The sequence below is a fragment of the Canis lupus genome, chromosome X (genome assembly GCF_003254725.2).
Source record: "Canis lupus dingo isolate Sandy chromosome X, ASM325472v2, whole genome shotgun sequence".
NCBI lineage: Eukaryota > Metazoa > Chordata > Mammalia > Carnivora > Canidae > Canis > Canis lupus.
In genome coordinates this window covers 65,027,555-65,052,871 of record NC_064281.1, presented here as the reverse complement: position 1 = coordinate 65,052,871, position 25,317 = coordinate 65,027,555, and the positions used below count along the sequence as shown (strand labels likewise).

Genomic DNA, 25,317 nt, shown 5'->3' with positions numbered 1-25,317 from the left:
TTAAATGCATTTCCAAAAAGGCAATAAATTAGTATATTCATTGAACAGGCTTTTAGAAAATGATTTATTACTTCTATAGATAGCTTAATAATAATAAAAGTTTTTTTATTATACTTCACTTGTGTATACAATAAAACTGTTACATCATCTAAAGTGAGGTCATATAATTTATGCCTTGTAAGAGACTTTAAAAAGTATATTTTTGTATGTGTTAAAGAATATATAATATATATCATATATATTTTTTAAATGGAAAAGTACCCCCCAAATTTCTCTCCCCTGAAAACTACTTACCCCCCACACATAGACAAACACACAAAACCCTTAGGTCATGTTTACATTGCTAATATTAAGAAAATATATTTGGATGAATGGCTGATAATTGTAAAGATCCCAATTTTTCCAGAATTAATTTATAGGTTTAAAAATTTTTTTCAGGGCACCTGGGGTGGCTTAGGGGCTGAGCATCTGCCTTCGGTTCAGGTCATGATCCTAGGGTCTTGGGATCGAGTCCCACATCAGGCTCCCCACAGGGAGCCTGCTTCTCCCTATCTATGTCTCTGCCCTCCCCCCATGTCTCTCATGAATAAATAAGTAAATTATTTAATAAACAAATAAATGAATAATATTTTTTTTCAAACAGAGCCCCAATAGGAATTTTTGTTTGTTTTAAAGTGACAGAATAATTTTACTAGCCTATCTAGAAAAGTAAAGAAATGGAAAAAAACTAAAACATTTTGATAATAGCACCCCCTTCTTACCTTACCTCTTGTTTAAAACCTTATAAAGCTACTGCTTTAAGCAGAACAGCATATCAATGCAAGTTTAGACACATACTGTATAACCCAAAAATATTCTGATATATACGATTTACCACATGTTTCTATGATAAAGGATGAATCACAAGTTAATGGCAAAGGGATTGATTGTTCAGTAAATACTATATGATAAATCAGTTAGATATTTCAGAAAAAGTTCATTTTAAATTCTCATCTCTACCACATACAAAGATGAATTTTACTTAAAGAGTTAAATCAAGAAAAACAATTGTCTTAAAAGAAAATGCAGCCAAATTTGTAGTTTACCATTTAATGGAGGTTACTGCTTAATCATTAAAATAATGAAGGAAAATCATACAGAAAAGATATATAAATTTGACTACATAAAGTTAAGAATTCCTGAATGTCAAAAACAAGCACAGAATGGCAAAAATATTTACAAGTAATGTGATAGGGAACTGACATTTTTAACACTTAAAGGGCTTATATACCTTATGGAAAAAAACAGTAAGTAAATAATGAAAAAGAGACAAATTTATTACTGATAATTCACTTACAAAATAGAAAGGCCTAAAGACATGGAAAGAATGTTTAGCCTAGGGATCAAAACTTAAGTTAAAACAATTGGTGGCGGTTTTGTGTATCAAATTAAAAAGAATATTTTTTGAAGAGCAATATTCAGTACTCTTGTGGATGTGGTAAGATGAATGCTTTCATAAATTTCTGATGGGAGGAGAAATTTTTGTAAACTTTTTGGAAAATAAGTTTATTCTATATGTCAACATCTTAGATTATTTATTTTCACAGACCCAGTATTTCCTGTTTTATTTCTTAGGAATCCTTTTTGGGGAAATAATCATAAATGTAAAAGATATATATGCATATTACAAAGTTACTTAAAAAATGAAAAGCTGGAAATAATCCAAATGAACATTTAGGTAAATTATAGTAAATTTGTATGTTGATATTGTGCAGATGTTGAAAACTATAAATTAATTTTAAAGATATGGGAAAATGCTTATGTTATTAAGTGGGGAAAAAGGAAGCCACTAAATAGTATAAGTGTGATCTTAAATATGTTAAAACACACATGCACTCATACATACACAACAATTTGAAAAGCAGACAACAAAAAACTAGCAGTGCTTACCTCAGGGTGCTAGGGTTTAGATGATTTTCTTTCAGGTTCATTTGTGATAGGATGATTAGTGAATATGGAAGCATTAATGGTGGGAGTGAAACTAAAACCAAATTGAAACAGCGTATGGCAGAAGTAGGGGAAGAGGCAGTTATTAGAAATAAGTATTCCTGAATTCAAATTGTGGACCTGCTTCTTCCTAGCTATGTTATTCTAGCTATTCTGATTCTGAGTCTCTTTTTTCCAGATGTAAGGTGGTGATAATACCTACCACATAGGGTTGTTTGAGAGGTTGTAATAACATAATAAATGCAAAGTTACTCACATATAATTGCTACTTAGTAAGTTTCTTACTTGTGTCTATCATGAGGCTTTTAACAGAGACAGCTTCATGACAAAATAAAATGCTTGTCATAAAACTATAACCTGGGCAAAGCTTCTTCCTGAGAGTTTGAAAGATTTTTGTTTAGGGTTTTCTTATGTATTAGGTTTAAATGAAAATTTTGATTAGCCATCCTGAGAAGTTAAATAAAAAATATTTTCATTCTTAATAATGTATCAAGTGAAAATTATTTTTATAATTTTACCATTATAATATTCAAATGAACTACCTGAAACTTTGATAATTCATAATCTTTGTTTTTTTATTTCTAATAGGTTTTTTAAGGTTTTTATTTATTTATTCATGAGAGACACACACACAGAGAGAGAGAGAGACAGAGAGAGAGAGGCAGAGACACAGGCAGAGGGAGAAGCAGGCTCCATGCAGGGAGCCTGACGTGGGACTCGATCCCGGGACCCCAGGATCACGCCTTGAGCTGAAGGCAGTGCTAAACCGCTGAGCCACCCAGGCTGCCCAATCTTTGTTTTTCTATAGATCATTTTAAAAAGTAGGTAGAGTTTCAAAATTTATCTTTAACTGCTCATTCTCTGCAATTTTACTAGTAACCTGAGTCTGTATTACATAATTCAGTATCCATAATTCCAAATGGGCAAGTCAGTTATAAGATTTAATGATGTGTCATTCAAATTTTGAGTTTTCTTAATAATCCAGTGATTTTTTGTAATGAAAATAACCAATTTCTAGACAAGTTACTTGTTTTGCCAATCAGAAACCTTTGATAAATTTTGAAAATTACACCTAATGAAAAAAAATACATCTAATGATTGAGTAGGACCTAATTTTTTGTATAAATTTAACACTCATGAATAATATAGATGTAAACCTATAATAATTATGTCTCATGGTTACACACATAGCATTTTATAATTTACAAAGCTTTTTTCCACATAAACTAATTTGATTCTTAAAACAACCTTATTAGGTAGATATAGCAAGTGTTATTATCCTTATTTTACAGCTTTAGAAACTAAAGCCCAATGGCTAAGTGACATGTCAAACGTTACACTGTTAATTCTAATTACAGTACTCTTTTCACTTCACCATGGCAACTCTATTCCCAGGCACAAAATGATTGAGAAATAAAATGTCATTAAACTTAAGTACTTTACTAGCAGAAGACGCCTGGAAGTACCCTTTAAGTCAGAGATTGGGTTTAAAACTGTGTTTTGGAATGCCTGGGTGGCTCAGTGGTGGAGCATCTGCCTTTGGCTCAGGGCGTGATCCCGAGATGCAAGATCGATTCCCAAATCGGGCTCCTTGCGAAGAGCCTGCTTCTCCCTCTGCCTGGGTCTCTGCCTCTCTCTCTGTGTCTCTCATGAATAAATAAATAAAATCTTTAAAAGAAAACCTGTGTTTTGTTTAATATAGGAGTTAGTAATTTAACATCTTGTGTTGGTATATTAGAAGCTTTGGGTTATTAGAGCTGCTAAAAGCAAAATACCTGGGAAGTGATAGTAGACAGTGAAACAGAATATGTAGAAATAGTGGAATTACCAATGGTAGACCAAAATATCTTATATACTGCAGAGATCCCGAGAATATGACCATATTGTAGTAGTTTACTAAAATTAATAATTGTACTGCCACGCTATAGTGTTAACAGGTACATCCTGTGCAGTATATTCAGTGTAGAAGATACATAAACTCCCTAATATATTTTAGGAAGATTTACATTAAAACAGTTAATATCGAAGAGAATTCTTAGAGGGTTTACGTTCATCTATTTACATTTTTTATGTACCTAGATTTGTCTATTTATTGGTTTTTAATGAAGTAAATTTTAAAAATTCAATATTGAAAGAAGGATCAAATGGTAAATTGTTGTATTCTAGGTACTGTTTACAGAGGAAGATGTGAAATTCTACCTTGCAGAACTGGCCCTTGCTTTGGATCATCTGCACCAATTAGGAATTGTATATAGAGACCTGAAGCCAGAAAAGTAAAGCTATATTCTCCTTATGAATCCCTGTAACCAGTATTTCTATAACTATTTTTTTCTCCATTAAGTCTCTTATCTATTTTATTTTATTTAAATATTATATGAAAAAATATATGAATTATACAATTATATGAAACTTATAAAAAGTAGTCTTTATGAGATACCATTGATTTTATTTTTCCCGTGGGTTTTAAATTAATAATTTAAATATTTTCTAGTACATGAAATATATTTTAAAATTTATGAACATTTTTATGTAAATGTTATATATAAAAATATTTTATTCTATTTTGTTGAATGTGATTTTTGATTTACAGCATTCTGCTTGATGAAATAGGACATATCAAATTAACAGGTATGCGAATGTTCTTATTTTGCCCTAAGCCCATTTTATAGTTTTCTATATTCTAATATATATATTTGTCTCAGCCTGTTTTCTTTTTCCTTGACTTGTATTTTATTCATCTCTTTAGTGAACTCAAATTCATTTAAAAGGTAGATAAGATAGCTCTCAATATGTTCTAATGTTATACCAAAAAATATGCAATAGAGTTACTGTCCTAATTAACAAATGGCATTTGGCTTTCTAGGTAAAAACACATCATCTTAGTTTTATTCTAGACTGAAAAATTTACCCTAAGTAGTTATCACCCTGAAATGTAGTGAATTATAAACTTTTAAACCAAGTGTTTCAGAATCAGAGGTTCAATTTTTTCTGTATTTATAAAGACATTTTATTTTTCTTTATTTTGAATATTGAGGGTTTATTATAACACCAGATGCTAATCCTCACAGGATTCTTAAGTATAAAATATCTTTATTACACCATTTTTAAAAACTTTTATTTTTAAATAATTTTGGACTCACGGTATGTTGCAAAAATAATATTGAAAGGTCCTGTGTACTAATAACCCAGTTTCCCTCAATGGTGACATCTTATAAAACTGCAGTGTATTATCAACCCACAGAAATTGATTTGTATAATACAACTCACTGGACTCTATACTTTATTTGGATTTCACTAGATTTTGCATGAATTTATTTTTGTTTGTATATAATTCTATGACTTTTTATCACATGCACAGATTTGAATACCACCACCACAATCAATATGCAAAATTGTTCTACAACTACAAAAAAACTCTCTTGTGCTGCCCATTTACAATTATACCCTCCTTCCCCCTACCCAAACTCCTGGCAACCACTTATCTATTCTACATATCTGGTTTTGTTATGTTGAGAATATGATATAAATAGAACCATACAGTACCCATCCTGGGCATTTGTCCTAAAGAAATAAAAACTTATGTCCACATAGAACCCTATACATGAATTTTCATAGCAGCTCTATTTATAATAGCCCAAGACTGGAAATGTCCCAAATGTCCTTCAAAGAATGAATGGATAAACAAACTGTGATACAACCATACAATGGAATACTACCCAGCAGTAAAAAGGAAAGAATTCTTGATATATGCAACAACTTGGATGGACTCAAGGGCATTATGCTGAGTGAGCCAATCTCAAAAGGTCACTTATGTTATAAATAGATAGTAAAATCTTTATTTAATTATCAGAATGTTAAAATGAAGATGTGGTCTTTACAGAGAATTTTGGACCAGTACACTTTAAAGGTAAGTTGCTTTAAATTCTTAAGTATACTGCTTCAGTGTAAAACTAAAGTATAACAAAGCTGTTAACTTGAAAGCTCAGGCAGTTGTGATAAAGTTCAAATAAAGTTTAGTAAATCTTTCTTAGTCATAACCTGATTCTCTTTTTCATATATAAAAGAAGAAAAGTTGATTTAAAGGGATTTAAAGAGGAAAAGGAAAGAAAAATAATAGAACAGTAGAGTTTTTTAAGATTTTATATATTGCATAATTTTTTATACCAATCAACTTTTGTTGCAAAGCTAATTAGAATTTAATTCTTTTCAATTTTTTTAAATAAATTATGCCTGTTTTGTCAGGGGTTGAGGAAGTTAAGTGGGATAAAAGTAGAATAAATCCTACCTATATCTCTTTTCTACATTATGATTAATTGGTGAATAATGATGTCAAATTGTTTTATATTTAGTCTTGTAATGTGAATTCTGCTTTTATAGCTTTTGGACTTAAATTGGCTGTGGAGAAAGGAATAGTTAGAATAAATGCAAACTTATAAACAAAGGACAAAGCTTATAAAAATATAAAATGATTTATATATATTTTTTAACAATTCAGTCTATTTTCTTTAAAATGGCATAAATATTTCTTTAAAGAAAGTAGACAATAACAAATATTAGATAATTTATACTGTTTTATAATTACAGCCTAATTCAGAGTTTTTTAATGAGTAATAAACATATGGGTTTAACCTTACAACATTCCAGTAAGGTTGGTTAAAGTATGACCATTCACAGCAAATATTCTAATACTTTACTTTTTTTTCATTATTTCCTTTAACTTATTTTCCTTCTTTCCTTCCTTCCTTCCTTCTTTCTTTCTTCCTTCCTTCCTTCCTTCCTTCCTTCTTTCTTTCTTTCTTTCTTTCTTTCTTTCTTTCTTTCTTTCTTTCTTTTTCTTTCTTCTTTCTTCTTTCTTTCTTTTTTCTTTTTCTTTTTCTTTTTCTTTTTCTTCCTTTCTTGCTTTCTTACCTTTTGTGTGTCTTTTCTTCCCTCTTCCTCTCCCTCTTTTCCTCTTGTCCTTCCTATCTTCTTCCTTCCATTTTGAATATTACAGTCAAAAATACCAGATTGATTGCTGTTTACATTGAAACCAGTGGGCTCTAATGATTTAGGAATGTCTCATATAACAGAGTCTTTCTCAACATTGTTTCTTCTTAGGCTTAGGAGGAAGAATTAGGTTTTCCTTAATCATAAGAGAGGGACAATATCTTTCTTTTTACCAGTCCATTTAAAAAATTCTCTGAATAAAAGGAATAGATGCAATGTTTAACAAATTACTCTAGAATGGCAGTGAACTATACAAAGGTTCCCTGATATGACTATGGTTTGAGCCTAATTGACCTCATACCAAGAGTATGATTGCATAGCAAAAGACCAATAGAATGAGAATAGCCCCAAAATATCTGCATAAATGTCAATATATTATTTATATTGTTTGTTGTGTCTCATTTTTTTCTGTAATACCCCACCTCATAGTCTATATAAAAACTAAATAATATGATTTACCTGGTTCATAAAAAAATGTTTATTCATAATATTCCATTAAAAGCTTTAAATTGAACATACAATTGATTTCAACTGTCTCTGGTTACTATAATGTGTTTTTGGAGGGACAAAATTCAGGGTAATTTCTATAAAGAGAAGGGAGAAAAATATACAGTGTCAGAAATTTATATCACACAGTACTTGATTGGATATTTAAGAGAGAATGTATACATAAAATTAATTTTAATAATTTTATGGTTATGCAAATTATTCACTGAGATTACTTTTACTCATAGTAAATATTTATGAAATCATTGTCTCTAGGCACATTTTGAAAATTTGAAGTCAGAGTCATTTAAGTGTACAAAGATATACTGACCTCCTCCTCAAAAAAAAAGCTCTTATAAAGCTGCTTTCTGTATTTTGTTTTCAAATTAGTGGCTTGGAAAAATCACTGCTTAACTTATATATCTTATTTAATCTTGTAGCTAACTCTTATTGTAAAACTTTTTGTCAATTGATTACTGAGCAAATTCTAGTGTTAAATGTCAGTTTTGTCAGACAAGTACAGCAGAGGACCTGTATGGAGTGGTATAAATCTGTGAAAGGTAATGGAGGATAAGAAAATTCTCTTCCCTTTCTCCTCCTCTCTGGAATGGCCAAAGAAGCCAGTGTTCTTCTCTTACAAGGTATGTTGTTATATTCAGCTGAACTGACCTCAAACACTAGCTTTCATTACATTTAATCTTTGAAATGGAATGCACAAGAGTTTAAAATTCTCAAAATATAGACAAAGAGAGTAGTAGTACATTGAAAAGATTTTTTTAAATTATGGTAAAAATAATGCATTAAAGTCATTATTCAAGGATAAGTGATTTTTAAATGAAAATATTGAACATGGTTAGAAAATTAATTTTGAGGGACCCTAAAATTAATTACTCATGTTGATATTTTATTTTAAGAGAGCAATTTAGGACTTAAAGATTTATTTTCCTTTATAGAATTAAGGTATAATTTACGCAGGGTAAAACTCATTCTTTGGATCCTTGTGGTGATGGAATTTTCCTGTATCTTGACTACACCCTTCTCAATACTGTGGTTGTGATATTGTAATATAGTTTTGTAAGATTTTACCATGGGGGAAACTGGGTAAAAGGTAAATAGGATGTCTTATAGTATTTCACATGCATATGTGAATTTGCAATGGTCTCAAAATACAAGGTTTACTTTTTAGAAATCACTTTTTAATCTATACTTTTGCAAACTTTGACAAATACATTTATTTTATTTCTACCACCAACGTAGAGATAAGAAACAATTCTATCACCCTCCAAAATTTCCCCATTACAAGTCGATACTCCTTTTTATCTTAGACAAATATCAGTCGGCTTTCGGTCCCTAAGGTTTTACCTTTTCCATGATGTAATGTAAACAGAGGCATAGGAGTAAATTGCCTTTTGAGTCTGGCTTCATTTACTTAATATACTGCATTTGAGATTAATCTATATTGTGTGTTTTATTTTTTATTGCTGAATGGTGTTCCATTTTATGATGATGCCATGGTTTGTCTAATCCCCAAGTAAGGGGTATTTGGCTTGTTTCCAGTTTTTGGCAGTGATGAATAAAGCCACTGTAAATATTCATGTGCAGGTTTTATCTGAACATAATTTTTTTTTATTTCACTTGAGTAAATACCAAAGGAGTGGGATTGCTTGGTCATATGGTAAGTGTATTTTTAACTTAGTGAGAAACCTGTAAACTGTCTTCCAAGTGGTTGCACCATTTTGCATACCCATCAGCAGCATATGAGACTAGTTGCTCTGCATCCTTGCCATTACTTAGTATTGTCAGTTTATTTAGCTCTACTGATAGATATATAGTGGTATTCTTTGGGGTTTTAATTAGAATTCCCCTAATAACTGATGAGAGTGAGCATCTTTTTATTTCTTTGGAGAAGTATCTGTTCAGATCTTTTGCCCTTTTAAAAAGAGTGGGTTTTTTGTTTTCTTATTATTGAATTTTGAGTTTTTAAAATATATTCTGAATATAAGAGCTTTATCATATATGCAGTTTGCAAATATTTTCTGCAGTCTATAACTTCTTTTTTTCTTCTCTGAACAGTATCTTCTGAAGAGTTTTGATGCTGGTAAAGTCCAGTTATCAACTTTTTTCTTTTATGAATTATACTTATGATGTTGTATCTCAGAAATACAAGATCACAAAGATTTTATTCTTTTGGAAATTTTAAAGTTTTAGGTTTTACATTTTCTGTGATTCATTTTTGGTTAATATTTATGTTACAAGGATTTTTTATATTAATATCCTATTGTTCTGGAACCATTTGTTGAAAAGAACTTAACTTTCTTCAGGGAATTGCTTTTACTCCTTTATCTATATCTATCTATCTATCTATCTATCTATCTATCTATCTATCGTCAGATGTAATGCAGCACATATGATCTTAAAAAATCACTCCACTTTGAATAATTACATAATAAAATGCAAATGACTTAATGGGGAAACTGACGTTAGAGGTTTAACATTCAGATATATAATGAGACCACAAAAGAAAGACAGCAAGTTGACAAAAATGACAGCATTACTTTACACTTCTAAATGTGTAAGAATATATAAACACTACAATAAGTAGGAAACTTACCTCGAAAATATCCTGAAATTTGCTTGTAGAATTGTTTTCAGAAAGGTTACAGTTTGTTTAGTTATTGTGAAGTAGTAGAAGATAGATTATCGGGAATTGTGAGGAAGGTTGTAACACTACAGGTAGATAAGAATGACTCATAATACACCTGGTGAGCTGAAATAGCTGGCAGATGTTTGGGGTATGTGCATGTGTCTATTTCTACTTGGTTGCTTCAGCTAGGTGCAGCTACAAAACAGCTAGTGTTTTCTTGTAGACAAAATTGCAGGTAAACCACACATTAGCCAACCCCATTTGAAACTTATGTTATGCTCAAATTGTTTCCTAATGTATCAATCATATTGTAACAAATTTACATTTTCAAAACAAGCATTATAGTAGACCTATATGTTTTCTATTCTTGGACTTAGTCTACTCACTGTCCTTTTGCATTGATATATATCAACATGTATATCAATATATATTGTCATGTATGTATGACATATCTATGTCTATACTTTCTCCAATGCCAAACTGTCTTGATTACTATAGCATTATAGTAAGTATTGAAGTGAGGTAGTATTAGTCCTCAGTGTTTTTCTTCTTCAAAATTATTTTGGCTAATGTATTTCCTATAGTCTTTTTTATAAATTTTAAATTTAGTTTTTTGATTTTTATAAAAGATATCTTGCTGGAAGTTTCATTGACTCTGGATATTGGCTTTTAGTAGAATTGATATATTTAACAATATTGAATCTCCCAAACCATGCGTACAATATGTTTCTCCATTTATTTAGATTTACTTTGATTTCTTTCATCAGTGTTTCTAGTTTGCAGTATACATATCTTACATATACTTTGTATATTTATACCTGTGGATTTCATGTGTGGATTTTTTGGTGGTATTATAAATGCTACTTTGTGAATTTCAGCTAACAATTTTTCATTGCTATTACATAGGAATAAGATTGATTTTTATATATTGGTACCTTTAGCTCTTGAAAGCGTTAAACAAATGGAAGCTTACCAAAGCCAAAGCATAATTGGTTTTTTAGTGTTTTAAAAAAATGTAAGTTACTCTCTTCTTTTTGTCTTAGTCTGTTTTAAAACTTAGATCACTATGAAAGCTTTGATTTAATTATTGACCTCTTGGAGGAGGGGCAAGATGGCGGAAGAGTAGGGTCTCCAAATCACCTATCCCCACCAAATTACCTAGAAAACCTTCAAATTATCCTGAAAATCTATGAAATCGGCCTGAGAATTAAAGAGAGAACACCTGGAATGCTACAGTGAGAAGAGTTCGCGCTTCTATCAAGGTAGGAAGACGGGGGAAAAAAGAAATAAACAAACAAAAGGCATCCAAGGAGGAGGGGCCCTGCGAGGAGCCAGGCTAAGGCCGGGGCGAGTGCCCCCAGGACAGGAAAGCTCCGACCTGGAGAAGCAGGAGCTGCACCAACCTTCCCGGGCGGAAAGGGGCTCCCAGGGAGTTGGAGCAGGACCTCAGGAGGGCGGGGATGCCCTCGGGCTCCCTGGGACACTAACAGAGCAACTGCGTGCCCAGGAGAGTGCTCCGAGCTCCCTAAGGGCTGCAGCGCACACGGCGGGACCGGAGCAGCTCGGAGGGGCTCGGGCTGCGGCTCCACAGAGGCGGCTGCGCGGCTCCGGGAGCAGCTCCGAGGGGCTTGGGCAGAGGAAGAGGCTCCCTGCGGTGGGGGCTGCGCAGCACCGGGAGCAGCTCGGGGGTGCTCGGTCGGCGGCAACGCGGAGGGGGCTGCGGGCTTGGAGCGAGAATCCAAGAGCCCAGGCCCCGGAACACAGGGCGCCAGGACACAGCCCAAGATCCGGCCTCCCCCCGGGACAGGCAGAGGACGGGAGGGCCCAGAACAGCAAGGACGCTCCTGCCCCAGCTGAGCAGATCAGCGTCCCCCGCCCCAGCTTCCAGGCCCTGCAGACGGAGAGCTCCGGAGTTACTGCGAGGGCTGAATCCAGGTTTCCAGAGCAGGCCCCGCCACTGGGGCTGTTCCTCCTGGTGCCTCACGGGGCAAACAACCCCCACTGAGCCCTGCACCAGGCAGGGGGCAGAGCAGCTCCCCCAAGTGTTAACACCTGAAAATCAGCACAACAGGCCCCTCCCCCAGAAGACCAGCTAGTAGGACAAGTTCCAGAGGAAGTCAAGGGACTTAAAGTATACAGAATCAGAAGATACTCCCCCGTGGTTTTTTTTTGTTTGTTTGTTTGTTTTGTTTTGTTTTGTTTTGTTTTGCTTTTTGATTGGTTTCCTTCCCCCACCTTTTTTTTCTTTCTTTCTTTTTCTTTCTCTTTTTCTTCTTTTTTCTTTTTTTCTTCCTTTTTTTCTCTTTCTTTTTTCTTTCATTCTTTCTCTCCTCCCTTTTTCTCCTTTTCCCAATACAGCTTGCTTTTGGCCACTCTGCACTGAGCAAAATGACTAGAAGGAAAACCTCACCTCAAAAGAAAGAATCAGAAACAGTCCTCTCTCCCACAGAGTTACAAAATCTGGATTACAATTCAGTGTCAGAAAGCCAATTCAGAAGCACTATTATACAGCTACTGGTGGCTCTAGAAAAAAGCATAAAGGACTCAAGAGACTTCATGACTGCAGAATTTAGAACTAATCAGGCAGAAATTAAAAATCAATTGAATGAGATGCAATCCAAACTAGAAGTCCTAACAAGGGTTAATGAGGTGGAAGAATGAGTGAGTGACATAGAAGACAAGTTGATGGCAAAGAGGGAAACTGAGGAAAAAAGACAGACAACTAAAAGACCATGAAGACACATTAAGGGAAATAAACGACGGCCTGAGGAAGAAAAACCTACGTTTACTTGGGGTTCTTGAGGGCACCGAAAGGGACAGAGGGCCAGAATATGTATTTGAACAAATCCTAGCTGAAAACTTTCCTAATCTGGGAAGGGAAACAGGCATTCAGATCCAGGAAATAGAGAGATCCCCCCCTAAAATCAATAAAAAACAATCAACACGTCGACATCTAATAGTGAAGCTTGTAAATTCCAAAGATAAAGAGAAGATCCTTAAAGCAGCAAGAGACAAGAAATCCCTGACTTTTATGGGGAGGAGTATTAGGGTAACAGCAGACCTCTCCACAGAGACCTGGCAGGCCAGAAAGGGCTGGAAGGATATACTCAGGGTCCTAAATGAGAAGAACATGCAACCAAGAATACTTTATCCATCAAGGCTCTCATTCAAAATGGAAGGAGAGACAGAAGAGCTTCCAAGACAGGCAGGAACTGAAAGAATATGTGACCTCCAAACCAGCTCTGCAAGAAATATCATGATGACACTAAACTCATATCTCTCAATAGTAACTCTGAATGTGAACGGGCTTAATGACCCCATCAAAAGGCGCAGGGTTTCAGACTGGATAAAAAAGCAGGAACCATCAATTTGCTGTCTACAAGAGACTCATTTTAGACAGAAGGACACCTACAGCCTGAAAATAAAAGGTTGGAGAACCATTTACCATTCGAATGGTCAGCAAAAGAAAGCAGGGGTAGCCATCCTTATATCAGATAAACTAAAATTTACCCCAAAGACTGTAGTGAGAGATGAAGAGGGACACTATATCATACTTAAAGGATCTACCCAACAAGAGGATTTAACAATCCTCAATATATATGCCCCGAATGTGGGAGCTGCCAAATATACCAATCAATTAATAACCAAAGTGAAGAAATACTTAGATAATAATACACTTATACTTGGTGACTTCAATCTAGCGCTTTCTATACTTGATAGGTCTTCTAAACACAACATCTCCAAAGAAACGAGAGCTTTAAATGATACACTGGACCAGATGGATTTCACAGATATCTACAGAACTTTACATCCAAACTCAACTGAATACACATTCTTCTCAAGTGCACATGGAATTTTCTCCAGAATAGACCACATACTGGGTCACAAATCGGGTCTGAACCGATACCAAAGATTGGGATCGTCCCCTGCATATTCTCAGACCATAATGCCTTGAAATTAGAACTAAATCACAACAAGAAGTTTGGAAGGACCTCAAACACGTGGAGGTTAAGGGTCATCCTGCTAAAAGATGAAAGGGTCAACCAGGAAATTAAGGAAGAATTAAAAAGATTCATGGAAACTAATGAGAATGAAGATACAACCGTTCAAAATTATTGGGATGCAGCAAAAGCAGTCCTAAGGGGGAAATACATCGCAATAAAAGCATCCATTCAAAAACTGGAAAGAACTCAAATACAAAAGCTAACCTTACACCTAAAGGAACGAGAGAAAAAACAGCAAATAGATCCTACACCCAGGACAAGAAGAGAATTAATAAAGATTTGAGCAGAACTCAACGAAATCGAGACCAGAAGAACTGTGGAACAGATCAACAGAACCAGGAGTTGGTTCTTTGAAAGAATTAATAAGATAGATAAACCATTAGCCAGCCTTATTAAAAAGAAGAGAGAGAAGACTCAAATTAATAAAATCATGAATGAGAAAGGAGAGATCACTACCAACACCAAGGAAATACAAACGATTTTAAAAACATATTATGAACAGCTATATGCCAATAAATTAGGCAATGTAGAAGAAATGGACGCATTCCTGGAAAGCCACAAACTACCAAAACTGGAACAGGAAGAAATAGAAAACCTGAACAGGTCAATAACCAGGGAGGATATTGAAGCAGTCATCAAAAACCTCCCAAGACACAAGAGTCCAAGGCCAGATGGCTTCCCAGGGGAATTCTATCAAACGTTTAAAGAAGAAACAATACCTATTCTCCTAAAGCTGTTTTGAAAGACAGAAAGAGATGGAGTACTTCCAAATTCGTTCTATGAGGCCAGCATCACCTTAATTCCAAAACCAGACAAAGACCCCACCAAAAAGGAGAATTACAGACCAATATCCCTGATGAACATGGATGCCAAAATTCTCAACAAGATACTAGCCAATAGGATCCAACAGTACATTAAGAAAATTATTCACCATGACCAAGTTGGATTTATCTCTGGGACACAAAGCTTGTTCAACACCCATAAAATAATCAATGTGATTCATCATATCAGCAAGAGAAAAACCAAGAACCATATGATCCTCTCCTTAGATGCAGAGAAAGCATTTGACAAAATACAGCATCCATTCCTGATCAAAACTCTTCGGAGTGTAGGGATAGAGGGAACATTCCTCAACATCTTAAAAGCCATCTACGGAAAGCCCACAGCAAATATCATTCTCAATGGGGAAACACTGGGAGCCTTTCCCCTAAGATCAGGAACAAGACAGGGATGTCCACTCTCACCACTGCTATTCAACATAGTACTGGAAGTCCTAGCCTCAGCAATCAGACAACAAAAAGACATTAAAGGCGTTCAAATTGGAAAAGAAGAAGTCAAACTCTCCCTCTTCGCCGATGACATGATACTCTACGTAGAAAACCCAAAAGCCTCCACCCCAAGATTGCTAGAACTCATACAGCAATTTGGTAGCGTGGCAGGATACAAAAATCAATGCCCAGAAATCAGTGGTATTTCTATACACTAACAATGAGACTGAAGAAAGAGAAATTAAGGAGTCAATCCCATTTACAATTGCACCCAAAAGCATAAAATACCTAAGAATAAACCTAACCAAAGATGTAAAGGATCTGTACCCTAAAAACTATAGAACACTTCTGAAAGAAATTGAGGAAGACACAAAGAGATGGAAAATTATTCCATGCTCATGGATTGGAAGAATTAATATTGTGAAAATGTCAATGTTACCCAGGGAAATATACACGTTTAATGCAATCCCTATCAAAATACCATGGACTTTCTTCAGAGAGTTAGAACAAATTATTTTAAGATTTGTGTGGAATCAGAAAAGACCCTGAATAGCCAGGGGAATTTTAAAAAAGAAAACCATATCTGGGGGCATCACAATGCCAGATTTCAGGATGTACTACAAAGCTGTGGTCATCAAGACAGTGTGGTACTGGCACAAAAACAGACACATAGATCAATGGAACAGAATAGAGAACCCAGAAGTGGACCCTGAACTTTATGGTCAACTAATATTCGATAAAGGAGGAAAGACTATCCATTGGAAGAAAGACGGTCTCTTCAATAAATGGTGCTGGGAAAATTGGACATCCACATGCAGAAGAATGAAACTAGACCACTCTCTTTCACCATACACAAAGTTAAACTCAAAATGGATGAAAGATCTAAATGTGAGACAAGATTCTATTCAAAATCCTAGAGAAGAACACAGGCAACACCCTTTTTGAACTTGGCCACAGTAACTTCTTGCAAGATACATCCACGAAGGCAAAAGAAACAAAAACAAAAATGAACTATTGGGACTTCATGAAGATAAGAAGCTTTTGCACAGCAAAGGATACAGTCAACAAAACTAAAAGACAACCTACAGAATGGGAGAAGATATTTGCAAATGACCTATCAGATAAAGGGCTAGTTTCCAAGATCTATAAAGAACTTCTTAAACTCAACACCAAAGAAACAAACAATCCAATCATGAAATGGGCAAAAGACATGAAGAGAAATCTCACAGAGGAAGACATAGACATGGCCACCATGCACATGAGAAAATGCTCTGCATCACTTGCCATCAGGGAAATACAAATCAAAACCACAATGAGATACCACCTCACACCAGTCAGAATGGGGAAAATTAACAAGGCAGGAAACCACAAATGTTGGGGAGGATGCGGAGAAAAGGGAACCCTCTTATACTGTTGGTGGGAATTTGAACTGGTGCAGCCACTCTGGAAAACTGTGTGGAGGTTCCTCAAAGAGTTAAAAATAGACCTGCCCTACGACCCAGCCATTGCACTGTTGCGGATTTACCCCAAAGATACAGATGCAATGAAACGCAGGGACACCTGCACCCCGATATTATAGCAGCAATGTCCACAATAGCCAAACTGTGGAAGGAGCCTCGGTGTCCATCGAAAGATGAGTGGATAAAGAAGATGTGGTATACAATGGAATATTACTCAGCTATTAGAAATGACAAATACCCACCGTTTGCTTCAACGTGGATGGAACTGGAGGGTATTATGCTCAGTGAAGTAAGTCAGTCGGAGAAGGACAAACATATGTTCTCATTCATTTGGGGAATATAAATAATAGTGAAAGGGAATATAAGGGAAGGGAGAAGAAATGTGTGGGAAATATCAGAAAGGGAGACAGAACGTAAAGACGGCTAACTCCGGAAACGAACTAGTGGTGGTAGTAGGGGAGGAGTGCGGGGGCTGGTGTGAATGGTTGACGGGCATTTGGTGTTATTCTGTATGTTGGTAAATTGAACACCAATAAAAAAAAATTAAAAAAATAAAAAAATAATAATTATTGACCTCTCAGAATTGCTGAATGATATTTTAGTATAGATATGAAAACATGTATTTTGATGATGAAATGAAAGTAATCTTTAAATGCTCTTAAAGTGTATCTTTATGAAATATTGGCTGCATTCCATTATTTGTCTCACAAGAGAGCTTTCTTAAGAGTAATTATAGGCCATCCATGAATTGTTTTAAGGTCTAACATATAATTTTATTTCTTTTGGTATATTCTATTTTCTGAATATCTTTAGATATATTTTTGTGACACATTGTTATTACAGATTTTGGTCTCAGCAAGGAATCAGTTGATCAAGAAAAGAAGGCTTACTCATTTTGTGGTACAGTGGAGTATATGGCTCCTGAAGTAGTAAATAGGAGAGGCCATTCCCAGAGTGCTGATTGGTGGTCATATGGTGTACTTATGGTAAGTACTGTTATTTTTAAAAATTTTCCCAATATAAAGTTAATATTATTTAAAATGTTAATAAATTTTGCAATATGTCAGGAGAGAATAGAGTTTTTATAATTTATGATTACTAAAAAACTTGTGACTGGCTAGGTGTTATACAGTAAGAATTGAGGATTTAGTATTCTGATTTCTTTAAAGTTCCTAGATTAAAAGGTAAAATGGCAGCATTCTTTTATAAGCCATTCAAATATAAAAGTTAGAAAAAGGCTTACCAGTTTTTAGATTTCAGAATACTATGTTTAATTCTCGCATGGTATTTTTATTAGATATCACAGAATTTATCACTTTACCATAAAGTGTCTTACTGTCTAATTGTTCCATGCATGTCCCTAGAAAGATTGTAAACTTCTTGAGGAGAGCAATCATATTTCATACTACTTTTCATCTCCCATGATACCTAGCATAGTCAATATACAAACTGACTAATCTGGTATAAATTAAGAATAGAGGGCACCCGAGTGGCTCAGCTGTTTAGTGCCGCCTTCAGCCCAGGGCCTGATCCTGGAGACCTGGGATGGAGTCCCACATCAGGCTCCCTTCATGGAGCCTGCTTCTCCCTCTGCCTGTGTCTCTCCTCCCGCCACGCCCACCCCATGTCTCTCATGAATAAATAAATAACATCTTAAAATAAAGAGCTTGTGACCTTTTAAAAAAAAAGAATAGAATTTGCAGTATTAAGTAGGGTGATAAATGAATAGCTATTGAATCAATTTGCCTGTATAATCCATCTTGCTGATAATCTATTTTGATGATAATCCATTTTCCCTATTTACTACTAAATGACATACTATATATTAAAAAAATAAATGACATACTATATAACACATCAATATATTAAGGCCTATTATAAACCTGGCATTGGGGAGGGCAGTGGAGTAGGAATAAACTGGCAGTACAGTACTTGATGTTTTTCATCACCTAAGAAAGCATACAATCTGGCTGGGGAAACAATTGGAACAGCTAAATAAACTGTCTGACAGTATACCTTAGGAATTCAGGCAAGAAATCATATAAGTTGATTTAGGAAAAGCGGAAGAAGTGGAACTTAAATTAAGAAGTATGGAGTGCCCCTGGGTGGCTCACTGGTTGAGCGTCTGCCTTCAATTCAGGTCATGATCCCGGGGTCCTGGAATCCAGTCCCACATTGGGCTCCCTGCAGGGAGCCTGCTTCTCCCTCAGCCTGTGTCTCTGTCACTCTCTGTGTCTCTCATGAATAAATAAAATCTTAAAAAAAAAGAAGCATGGATAAAATTTAAATATCTCCAATTCAAGAAGGATAGTATTGTGATCATATTAGCAAAGAACTGTAGAACCAATTAGAATATTAGAATAGTAGTGGAAAATGAGGGTCATGGTGGAGGAAATGAGACGATAAGCCTATCAACATATGTATGCAATTCTCTGAGTAGTAGGAAACTTTTGTAGATTCTTTAACGAGATGGTAATTAGAGAAAATGTATTTTAGGAAGGAAGAAGTGACTGATTTTAATACCTGATTTAATGTTACAGATGAAGGAGAAGGAAAGGGTCAAAGATAATGAAACCTTTACAATTTATGAACTTTAAGGAATTGAAAGAATAAAAGTTCAGTAGAAAAGAGATAGTTAGGATGGAGAGCTGGTTTTAGAAGTGGAGAAATAATTAATCTATAACATGTTGCATAGGTTATTATAGGTTTGTGGTTAACCCCTTGGTGGTAATAAATTAGGAATAGGAAGTAGAGAAAGGATCAGAATCATCTGGAGATGTTAAGAAAAAAAAAGCTACTCAGTCAGCCAACATAAGTTTAATTTAAGGGGGAGTTTTGATTCCAATATAATATATTCCTTCCTTTTGTCCTTGCCATTACCACCTCTACTCCTTCAGTCCCGAGTGGAGAGCCATAACTTTAGGTTTGGACGTAGGGGACTGGAGCTTGAGAGCAATAATCCCTCTATACGATACTTTCTTTTATCTTCTTTCACTTTCTGTGGCTCCTACCCCTACTTCTTAAGTATCCAGTTGAAAAATATTACTATAGATTTGGGAGGGAGAACTGAGACTTGAGAGAGATTGAAGCCGGAACAGATTTGAAAGTCATCAGTATATAGGAAAGAGTTGAATGGATAAGCTAACTAAGGTTGTAAATTCAGATAAATGAGCAGAGAACTGGGGTGCCTGGGTGACTCAGTGGTTGAGCCTCTGCCTTTGGCTCAGTGCGTGACCTCGGAGCTCTGGGATTAAATCCCACATTGGGTTTCCTGCATGGAGCCTACTTCTCCCTCTGCCTCTCTCTCTCTGGGTCTCTCATGAAGAAATAAATAAAATCTTTAAAAATAAATAAATAAATGAGCAGAGGACTGAAGCCAAAGCCATTATTGAATCTAAGTTCAATATTTAAATATTAGAGAAATAAAAGGTTTTCCCTTTAGTGAAATCTAATGATCTTAATTTTAGATCCAGTCTTTTTTATACCATTATTTAATGTTCTAATTACCACATTGTTGTTAAATCTCTTAGGGAAAATGCTTTTTAGCCATGTGCAACTGTCTCAATTTTTTTTTTCAAGATATTGGTGTTTGTGTTGTAGCCTCTTGTTCTTTTTTGATTGGTTTTTCTTGGAGGGGGCAGTGAGGAGAATGAGAATGGTTAATCTTTTTTTTTTTCTTTTCTTTCACTAAAGACTAGTGATATTGAGCATCTTTTCATGAGCTTATTAGCCTTTTGTAGAGCTTCTTAAGTTTTTATTTAAATTCCAGTCAGTTAATATATATTGTAATATTAGTTTCAAGTGTACAAAGCATGTATGGATTTGAAATGGTTCAGGGCTTATCTTTATCTTTATCTTTATTTTCCATTCATTGTTAAATGTTTGCTTTAAAGGCATATTTTTTTAAAAGAAATGTTGTGTGTCTATTTTCAGATTGCTTTGATTTTGTGAACTTAGCCAAATTAGACAGGACTGAAAAAATTGGTTGGTTTCATTTCCTACAGGTCACCTATTAATTGGGCTACATGTAATGGGGTACCAGAAGTGTATTTCTTTATTTGTGACTTTTCTGGTCTTATTTTGACTTATCATGTATATCCTTCATGATTTGATAATCATGTATTAGATGTCTCAAGTTTTTTCCTACAAAATTTTATTGTATATTCTAAATTCTGTGTTACTTTTTGTTTGTTTTAGTTTGAAATGCTTACTGGTACTCTGCCATTCCAAGGTAAAGACCGAAATGAGACCATGAATATGATATTAAAGTAAGTGTAAACACTAGTTTTTCTTTTGGGAAAAATTCCTTGCTTTCAGTTTTGAGAAACTTGTTTTCAATTGACAGAAGAGTATTTTTTCACACTGTCATATTTTCTTCTCCTACCATATAAAGGACATTATTTGTCATTGTTAAAGCATTCTTTTAAATTCTTTTTGCGGTTTGTCAATGTAAAGAATGGCTAAATTTAAGTGAACTTTTTTTTAAATCTTCTTTTTCAGAGCAAAACTTGGGATGCCTCAATTTCTTAGTGCTGAGGCACAAAGTCTCCTAAGGATGTTGTTTAAAAGGAATCCAGCAAATAGATTGGGTATTCTTTATTGTCTTAGCTTTTATAACAATACACTGCATGTTTTAGGAGGATAATTGTAACTTCAAGCTCTCTGGCTTAATTCATTTACTGATGCTATATATTTATACCTAGAAGTTTGCATTTTGTATGTACTGGATCTAAACTCTCTTATGGCCATAATTTAAAAATGGAGTAGTCTACTTATTCAAAACTACTGTTTAATATCATTTTGTATATTATGTGGTTTGCCTTTTTAAAAATAATTCACAGAATTATCCCTTATATAGGTAATCCTTTTGATATTTGAAGATAGTTATTTTGTACCTTCCAGTACTCTTCGAGTTAAATATGTCCATAGCCTCTTGTTATTTGCCCAGTTTCTGGTAGCCTTTCCCTGGATCCAGCTGTGATCCTATTATTTATGTACTTGTGTTTAAATTTCAATGTCTATTCTGTTGAACTTTTTAATTTGGCATTGAGATACAGCTGTAAGTTGAATTGTGAAGAAAAGAAACTATACTTCAATTTTGATTATGTTAAATATTATTTTGATTCAATTTGGAAGGCATTTCAGTATTTCATGATAGTTTATGTGCTTCAATGTGTACATCAGATATATTTTACTGTATTAAATTTAAAAAATCACAATAAAATATCAGATAAAAATCATAAAATTTTCACTGCAAGGAATCTATGATATGTGTATATTCTTGAGATAACAGCAGAGAAGCCAGGTAGAAACATTAAAAGTATTATAGTAGTAAAAAATTATTTATTTTTTTATAGGTTCAGAAGGAGTTGAGGAAATCAAAAGACATCTTTTTTTTGCAAATGTTGACTGGAATGTAAGTTCAGTAGAAACTCTGTTACTGAGTGACTAATATGAATTAACAATGAAGAATAAAATGGTCATATTAGGACTTTGTTGATAAACTTAATCCTATTATTTTGTTTTTGGTGTGAGATTTTTATTTAGAGATATAGATGTCATGGCAATTACCTTGAACCAAATGTGTGTGGATGATATTTAGTAAATTTCTATTACCCATATGTTTTATCTATTAAGTATGGTTACTGTTCTCCCCTATTCTCAATTGGGGAATGTGGAGAAGAAATAGAAAGGGGTAAGGGGGTGAATGATAAGGCAAATTCTTAAATGAATTCTAATTCAAAGAGGAGAGTAACCACACTTAACTGATAAATAGCTTCTGTACAGCAAACAATCAACAAAACTAAAAGGCAATCTAAGGAATGGGGAAGATATTTGCAGATAACATAACTGATAAAGTGTTAGTATCTAAAATATATTAAAAAAACATATAAAAATCAATACCCAAAAAAATGAATAATCCAAAATCTGGACAGAAGACATGAGTTGACATTTTTCCAAAGACATCCAGATGGCCAGCAGATACAGAAAAAGATGCTCAACATCACTCAGTGAAATATCACTTTATACTAGTTCAGAATGGCTAAAATCAACAACACAGGAAACAACAGGTGTTGGCAAGGATGTAGAGAAAGGGGAACCTTCTTAAATTGTTGGTGGGAATGCAAACTAGTGGAGCCACTCTGGAAACAGTATGGAGGTTCCTCAAAAAGTAATAAATAGAACTACCCTATGACTTAGCAATTGTACCACTAAATATTTACCCAAAGGATACAAAAATACTGATTTGAAGGGATCCATGCACCGTAATTTTTATAGCAGCATTATCAACAGTAGCCAAAATATGGAAACAGCCCAAATGTCTATCAACTAATGAATGGATGACGAAGTGGGGTATATATGTATATATTACTATATATATATATATATATATATATGTAATGGGGTACCAGGGGTGTATTTCTTTATTTGTTACTTTTATATATGTATATATAAAATAGAATATTAGTCATCAAAAGGAATGAAATCTTGCCATTTGCAACTACATGGATGCAACTAGAATGTATTATGCTCAGCAAAATAAGTTAGAAAAAGATACCATATGATTTCACTCATATGTGGAATTTAAAAAAAACAACACAAATGAACATGGTTGGGGGAAAGAGGCAAAACAAGAAATAGACTCTTAACTATAGAGAACAAACTGAGGGTTGCTGGAGGGGAGGTGTGCGGGGGGTGGGGGGTTAAACAGGTGACGGGTATTAAGCAGGGCACTTGTTAGGATGAGCATCAGGTGTCGTATATAAATGATGAGTCACTAAATTCTACACCTAAAACTAATATTGCACTATATGTTAACTAGCTGGAATTTAAATAGTTGGAAAAATTATTTTTTATAGTTGTAAACTGCATAACATAAGCCATCAATATTAATACTCTAAAAGGGGGAATCCCTGGGTGGCACAGCGGTTTGGCACCTGCCTTCAGCCCAGGGCATGGTCCTGGAGACCTGGGATCGAGTCCCACATTAGGCTTCCTGCATGGAGCCTGCTTCTCCTTCTGCCTGTCTCTCTCTCCCTCTCTCTCTCTCTCTCTCTCTCTCTCATGAGCAAATAAATAAATCCTTAAAAAAAAAGGAGTCTGCCCTATGTCATATGTGTTTGCATCCCTTTTTTGGTGTCCTTGTATCCTCTTGTCATTTTTTTTTCTAATACTTGTTTACTCATCCTTTCTCCTTAACTAGACAAAGGGCAAAGTCTTTGTTTCCATCATTCTTATATCTAAATAGTTTATGTTAATTTCTCTTAAATTAAATAACAAAAGAATGGAATGTTTATATATTAAATCAATGAAAACCAAAGTAATTCTCTATTAATTTACCCCCACTATGGGACTGTGACCTTTAGAAAAGCCGATTTTAAAAGAGAGGAGTAGATTTTCATGTATTATAAAATGTTTTAAGAGTCTTTCAAAAATAAATTTTAGGAAGTTAAATTATTGACAAATTATATTTTTGTTATAGAGTAAGAGCCCTAAATAGTGTTTTTTAGGCATGTTTTTATGTAAAAAAATATTTTAGGTGAAATATATACTTCTTGAAGATAATCTATTAGTTTTGAAATTCTTGAATGTTATTAGTATTTGTTTATGGTTGCATTGTGATATATTCTACATGGTTATTTTATCTGTGAAAATTCAAGTCAGTTTTTGATATTCAAAACTGAACATCCTTCATTGTGAATGCAACTTTTGGCACCATTGTTGTTTCTTGGTCTCATTTGGGCACATTATTTCTCAAATTTTTAGAATTTGGTTAACAGGTATCTGAAGCCTTTTAAAATTTTAGTTATTAAATTGTGAGTCTTCTGTTAAGGACTATGAATTTTATCTTCTGCTTTCCTTTAAAAAAATACAATAATTTTAAAGTGTTAATATGATTTTGTATTATCTTGTTGATATTTTTTCTAGAGATTATATAGAAGAGAAGTTCAACCTCCTTTCAAACCTGCTTCTGGAAAACCAGATGATACTTTTTGTTTTGATCCTGAGTTTACTGCAAAAACACCTAAAGGTAATGCATGTTTATATGTAACATCAGACCTTTTAGTTCAATTAAATGTTTAAAAATAAACTAGGGGGGTACACCTGGGTGGCTCAGTGGTTGAGCATCTGCTTTGGGCTCAGAGTGTGATCCTGGAGTCCCAGGATCCAGTCCAGTATAGGGCTCCCCTTGGGGAGTCTGCTTCTCCCTCTGCCTATGTCTCTGCCTCTCTGTGTGTCTCTCATGAATAAATAAAATCTTAAAAGTAAACTAGCTTCTTAGATAAAAACTAAATGAATTTTAAGTTTGCAGAGGGTTGATTTGTTCTATATGAAAGTGTGGATCTTATATACAGCATTGCTTGGGCATCATTCAAGCAGAGGATTTAAATAGGAAATATTTATCAGGGAAGCAAGGGCTAGAGCAAAGGGTAAAAATCTTTCCTGTTTTAAAAAGTCCTTTGACATGCTAATACTTTATA

General features: G+C 34.3%; 1 protein-coding gene across 5 annotated transcripts in view; it reads left to right on the top strand.

The window, feature by feature from the left end:
* RPS6KA6 (ribosomal protein S6 kinase A6) overlaps positions 1 to 25,317 on the top strand; it is a 195,448-nt gene that overhangs the window by 121,777 nt on the left and 48,354 nt on the right. For all 5 annotated transcript variants that reach the window (XM_049107593.1, XM_049107594.1, XM_025431853.3 and 2 more), the window contains 7 exons: positions 4,153 to 4,259; positions 4,577 to 4,614; positions 17,678 to 17,820; positions 21,032 to 21,102; positions 21,335 to 21,423; positions 22,192 to 22,250; positions 24,764 to 24,866. In XM_049107593.1, the coding sequence (XP_048963550.1) occupies positions 4,153 to 4,259; positions 4,577 to 4,614; positions 17,678 to 17,820; positions 21,032 to 21,102; positions 21,335 to 21,423; positions 22,192 to 22,250; positions 24,764 to 24,866 (610 nt within the window). The remainder of the gene's footprint in view (positions 1 to 4,152; positions 4,260 to 4,576; positions 4,615 to 17,677; positions 17,821 to 21,031; positions 21,103 to 21,334; positions 21,424 to 22,191; positions 22,251 to 24,763; positions 24,867 to 25,317) is intronic.